At 43.9% G+C, this 5,880-nt stretch overlaps 1 protein-coding gene across 1 annotated transcript in view; it reads left to right on the top strand.

Moving 5' to 3' along the window:
• The window catches only part of DNAH3 (dynein, axonemal, heavy chain 3), a 118,015-nt gene that overhangs the window by 66,945 nt on the left and 45,190 nt on the right, over window positions 1-5,880 (top strand). The window contains exons 25-27 of the mRNA XM_008573407.1: window positions 478-581; window positions 3,036-3,330; window positions 5,344-5,523. Coding sequence (XP_008571629.1) covers window positions 478-581; window positions 3,036-3,330; window positions 5,344-5,523 — 579 coding nt within the window. The remainder of the gene's footprint in view (window positions 1-477; window positions 582-3,035; window positions 3,331-5,343; window positions 5,524-5,880) is intronic.

Below are 5,880 nucleotides of genomic sequence, written 5' to 3'. Positions count from 1 at the left end.
ACGGAAAAAAAAAAAAAAAAAAAAAAAAAAAAAAAAAAAAAAAAAAATGGTATATGTCAGTGATCTCTTACCAAATTCTTCCCTCATCTACCTGTCCCTCCATCTTCAGTATGTTTGTGTGCATAGAAAGAGGGCTGGAAGGATTACCATCAAAGTTATTTCTGCATGTGAGATTTGGAGTGATTTATTGCCTTCTTTTTTTGTTCTAGTTTAATATTTGCTGTTTACATTATTAAAAATAATTAATAATCTGTATAATTAAAACCTATCATTTTTATACAAATAATAAAGTCATTACTCTTTAAAAAGTGTTATTCCAGTTTATACAGTTACCAGCAATGTGTAAGTTTCACCACAACTATGCCAGTACTGGTAGTTATACGTTTTTGGATACCTATCACTGAGGGAGTTAATACCTCAAATGTGAAATGTAAGCCCTTGGTGTGCTAATGACCTGTTATGTTTCTTTGGGTCCAGGAAGCATCTATGATTTTTATTTCCTCAAACAAGGCAGTGGACATTGGGACACATGGACAGAGTATATCACCAAAGAGGAGGAAGTTATCCCCGCCGGTGCGAAGGTAAAACAGAAGCATTGACCATGAAACTCTGGTTTTCAGGATTACTCAAATATTCTCCCAGGTGGAGGAATTAATGGTTCTGTGTAAGCATTTTTTTTTTTCTGTGTAAGCATTTTTAAGAGCATTCTTTGGAAAAAGATTCAAGCACGAGCTGGATTGAACATTCAAAAGCATGAACTTTAGAATCAGAGAGACCCAGTTTCCTTACTCAGCCTTCACTTTCTCTGCCTCAGTTTACTCAACCATAAAATGGAAGAAAAATCATTTAACGGATGGTTGCAAAGACTGAACGTGGTATGCGTGAACGCATGACACATCCTGGGGGACAGAACAATGTTTGCTGCTCTTCTGATTATTACCAATATCAGCAATACCAGGGAGTCATCAGTCTGCCTCTAAGACATCCAAGCCAAAGAGGATCTTTAAAATCCTCAGAGAAAGATTTCCTTGATCAGAATTCTTAGAAAAGCAGGTTCTGATTAGTAGGTTTTCTGATTAGCAGATGATTCACATACAACTTTGGCTCATTTCAATCCTTGTGGAAAATTTTTCCAGATGTGCACTTTTCCGCCTCTGTTAGTAGAGTCTAGTGGACATAATTTATCTTTCTGGAGTGACTGCAGACCGTTCAGGCTCTGGGTGGAGAGGTGCACAGTAGATGGGAAGGTGGGAATGCTGACCGCAGGACCACAGCTGCATGAGGATGACTCAGCAAGGCAAATGTGCACTGGCTTCAAGACACACCCTGGGAGCTGGGTGTTGTAGAAAAAGAAAAAGTACTGAGATTCTTCTTAAAGAACTTAGTCACCTGAACTCCAAGGATTTGAAATCTTGCTAAATTTATGCAGAGTCCAAGGCAGGTACAGAGAGTTCCTGTGTACCTCACACCTAGTTTCTCGATTGATAACATCTTACATTAGTGCTGTGGATTGATTGAATTGTGTCTCCCAAAAGTTCATATATTAGAAGCTTAATTCCCACTATAACTATTGAGGGTAGGAAATACATATGGTAATTGAAAGGTGGGGCCTTAGAGAGGTGATTGGATTGTGAGGACAAAATGTTTTCAGTTCTGCTGGGAATTTTTCCCTCGTCAAACAATTGTCCTAGTCCCTGAAAATAAAAATCTATGAAACCCAACTTGCTTTAAATTCCCAGTCTTGGTAGCAAAATAGACATCTTGAACCTGCTTCTGCATTCAGCATCACTTACTGGTTATGTGGCTTTGGACAAGTTAGCCAGTTTCTTGGAGCCTCAGTTTTTCCATCTGTGTTATTATACACCTGACTCAGAGGGTTACTGGGAAGACTGCGGGGGGTAATACACGGAAACATACACAGCTCAACACCTGTTAATTCTCTTCTTCTCCTCTTTGATTCTCTTGCTCCATCTGCCCTTTTTCCTTTGATCGAGTTATTTACCAAAGAAGCCAAGCCTTTGTCTACAAAGGCCCTCCTGGTGCACAGACCCAGATGGCACCGTTTGCATTATGCTCTAGTTTTGCTTTAGGGGCACCATTTACCTGAAGCACAGTGTGAATGGTACTCCCTGGAGTTACACAACACAGTGTCCCTAAGTTCACTGGCCCCTTTCTGCCTAGACATTCAAGGAGACTTCAGCATATGATATAATATTCCTGCCCCCTCCCCTAACCCCATGGAGAGACGTGACATAGCCAAATGGCTGATGACAGAGTCTGGGCTCACAGAAGCCAAGCAAAGGTAAGGTGTTCTACCGAAAGCATCGGGGATTCCAGGAACCCAAAACCCAAGCCCTCAAAGTCCAATCAGGATCTGAGTACCATGAAGAATATGCTTGATCCCCACACTGGAAAAGGAAGGAATTAGGTGGGGGTGGGTTTTAGAACCAAGGATATGCATGTTGAGAGAAGCAGATCAGGAAAAAGCACAGGTAATGGGGGTCCAGGGTCACACGTAAACCCTCTGGCCAGCGGTACAGATAGCATATGGGAGGTGGACCTTACCTGGGACAAGGATACAGGTTGGTTCAGAGCAATGATCTCAGAGAACAGTGACTATAGACCGATGCATACTGTATTTGTTGTTTACAATACGACCGCTCAGTAGTTAAGAATGTAGACTTTAGAATCAGACAAATTGAAATTCAAATCTCTGAATTTCCACTTATTTGGTGTGTTACTCAGGCAGGTCACAGAAGAGCTCTGGACCTCAGTTTCCTCTTCTACAAAACAGGGACAATAATGCCCACCTTTACACGCGTGGTGTCATTTAAGCCTTAAACCAGCTCTGTGAACTGGGTGCCATTATTATCCCCATTTCACGAATGAAGAAACTGAGGCACCTGGAGAGGTTAAATACTCAGAGTCATAGAGATAGTAAGAGATGGAGCTAGAATTCAAACCAAGGTCTTTTGAATGCCAAGATCCAGCCTCCTGGCCCAAGACCAAGATTCTCCCATGTCTTTGTGGTGCAGGTCTCAGAACTCATCATCCCCACAATGGAGACAGCCCGGCAGTCCTTCTTCTTGAAAACCTGTCTTGACCATGAGATTCCGATGCTGTTCGTGGGTCCCACAGGCACTGGAAAATCAGCCATCACCAACAACTTCCTCCTTCACCTTCCCAAAGACACCTACCTGCCCAACTGCATCAATTTCTCTGCCAGAACCTCAGCCAATCAGACCCAGGATATCATCATGTCCAAGTTGGATCGACGGCGGAAGGGCATTTTCGGGCCTCCCATGGGGAAGAAAGCAGTGGTGTTTGTGGGTAAGGCACTGGCCTGGGGTCTGGACACCACCGTGTTCTTCCACCCCAAGCTTCAGCAAACTAGAACTTCCCTTCGTAGGGCCATGGTACAGTTCTTTTACTCTCTCTGGGAGATATAAAATATTTCTGGTTAATATAATTTAGGGCCGGCCTGTGGCTCACTCGGGAGAGTGTGGTGCTGATAACACCAAGGCCACGGGTTCAGATCTCTATATAGAGATGGCTGGTTGGCTCACTTGGGAGAGCATGGTGCTGACAATACCAAGTCAAGGGTTAAGATCTCCTTACCAGTCATCTTTAAAATATATATATATGTGTGTGTGTGTGTGTGTGTGTGTGTGTGTGTGTGTGTGTGTGTGTGTGTGTGTATAATTTAGTACCCTCTCTCCTTCCACTTGTAGTAAGAAGTAGTTCTAGAAGGGAACTGTGGTGTCTACTCTCTGGCATCTCCAAAAGCAGCACACACTGCGTGATAAGCTCCTTACTCCATTTTGTGTCAGAGAAATATGTTATTAGTAAATGAAGGATCCTAATTTGCTAAATAAATATTTGTGAAATAAGCACATTGTATTTTCCCAGGACTCTGCCTGTGTACAAAGCACTTGCTTGTTTATTTCGTCTGAGCCTCAACCTTGTACGGTTATTAACCATCATTATCATTTCACTAGCAGTTAACTGAGGCTCTAGAAGGTTAAATTCCCTGTCTAGGATCAAACATCTAGAAAGTTCTGGAGCATGACCCAAACATGGTTTCTGGGTGCCAATATGTATTACATTTTTCTCTCCATCACTGTTGATTCAGAGGTCTCATTTAATAGTAGTCGTGCCCCATTCTTCTGGATTCTCTCATGCCCCGTCTTTGTAACTTGTGAATAAATAGTAGACATAGCAGGGGCCAGCCCATGGCTCACTGGGTGAGTGAGGTGCTGACAAACACCAAGTCAAGGGTTAAGATCCCCCTACCGGTCATCTTTAAAAAAAAAAAAAAGAATAGTAAACATTGCGTTTAGACATTTGTCAACTAACATCAACTTCTTAAAGGCAGGGATCCTATTTTAATTTATTTCATTGCTCTTTTCCTCCCTCATTCCTTTCCTCTATCTCACTCTCCTTCCCTATTTTCATGATATATCCGAACACAGTTTAAGCTTTGCAGCCAAATAGATCCGGCTTCAAAGCTTACTTTTTAACCCTAGATAATATTGTGACTTAACCTCCCTGACTCTCAGTTCCTTACCTTTAACACAGAGGTGATACTCTCTTTCTTACAAAATCATTACTTGGATTAGATAAAATAAAGTCTGTAAAGCTCCTAGAGTATGACCTGACACACACTGAGCATATAATTAATGTTTGTCAAATAAAACTTAAAAGAGCCTCCATTTTACTGGGTGCCTCCCATGTGCGAGGACTGAGCGATATGCAAGTGGGAAAATGCCATGCAGGGATATTCTTGCTATCTTGGTTTTGCTCCTCAAAGACCTTGCTCCCCTTCAGCACCTTGCTCCCCTGCTGGTCAAATTAAATGCTCTGTTGGCTGAGATCTGCCTGTCTTCCTCACCATCGTATCCCCAGCAATTAACAAAACATCTGACACACAGTAGACAACCAGTATATGTTTTGGTCGAGGTAAATGGGGGAAAAAATGCCTGTTTGTTGTTGCCAATCCGTGAATCCTCATGTCATAACAGGCAGAGATCTCAATGAGGCAGGAAAGCCCAGAACCCAGGAAAACCCCTTCCCATCTGGTCAGGAAGTCCACTGACTGCCTGTTTGTTGTTGCCAATCCGTGAATCCTCATGTCATAACAGGCAGAGATCTCAGTGAGGCAGGAAAGCCCAGAACCCAGGAAAACCCCTTCCCATCTGGTCAGGAAGTCCACTGACTAAGCCCTGCCTGGAGTGGGAATGGGACAGCTGGGTATGTCCTCTCCCACAAAGGGAACTGTCTTCTGTGACTTTCTGGAAGAGCGGAGGATCCCATGGTCTTATGATGTGTGGCTTCTTTTCCCAGATGACCTCAACATGCCAGCCAAAGAGGTGTATGGGGCCCAGCCCCCCATCGAGCTCTTGAGGCAGTGGATTGACCACGGTTACTGGTTTGACAAGAAAGACACAAACAGGCTGGACATCGTGGATGTGCTGCTCGTGACAGCCATGGGCCCCCCAGGGGGAGGAAAGAATGACATTACTGGTATGTGAAGGAGAGGGCGTGCTCCTCCCCCACGCCCAGCAGCGCTGGGACGCTCACGAGCACAGGGCTGGTGCAGGTCTCTCTGTCCTGGTGAAGCACGGGGCACAAGTATGTTTAGGCTACTGCAGAGGGCTTGGGTTAGCTCCAGACTTCGTGTGGGAATGTTTTAAAACAGGATGGGAAGACAACAAGAGGATGTGAGAAGTCTTCGACTAGACCCCAAAGAAACAGACTCTTGCGTGAAAAGGAGAGTTCGGTTTAGCCAACATGTGTCCCCAGAGGGCAGCTCGATCCGAGGTCCTCAGCTAGGGGTGCATGACAGAGTCACCTGCTGTACTTGTTATAATTCTTCTGGTT

The sequence above is a fragment of the Galeopterus variegatus genome, unplaced genomic scaffold (genome assembly GCF_000696425.1).
Source record: "Galeopterus variegatus unplaced genomic scaffold, G_variegatus-3.0.2 Scaffold913, whole genome shotgun sequence".
Lineage (NCBI taxonomy): Eukaryota > Metazoa > Chordata > Mammalia > Dermoptera > Cynocephalidae > Galeopterus > Galeopterus variegatus.
This window is presented reverse-complemented; position numbering and strand designations above follow the sequence as displayed.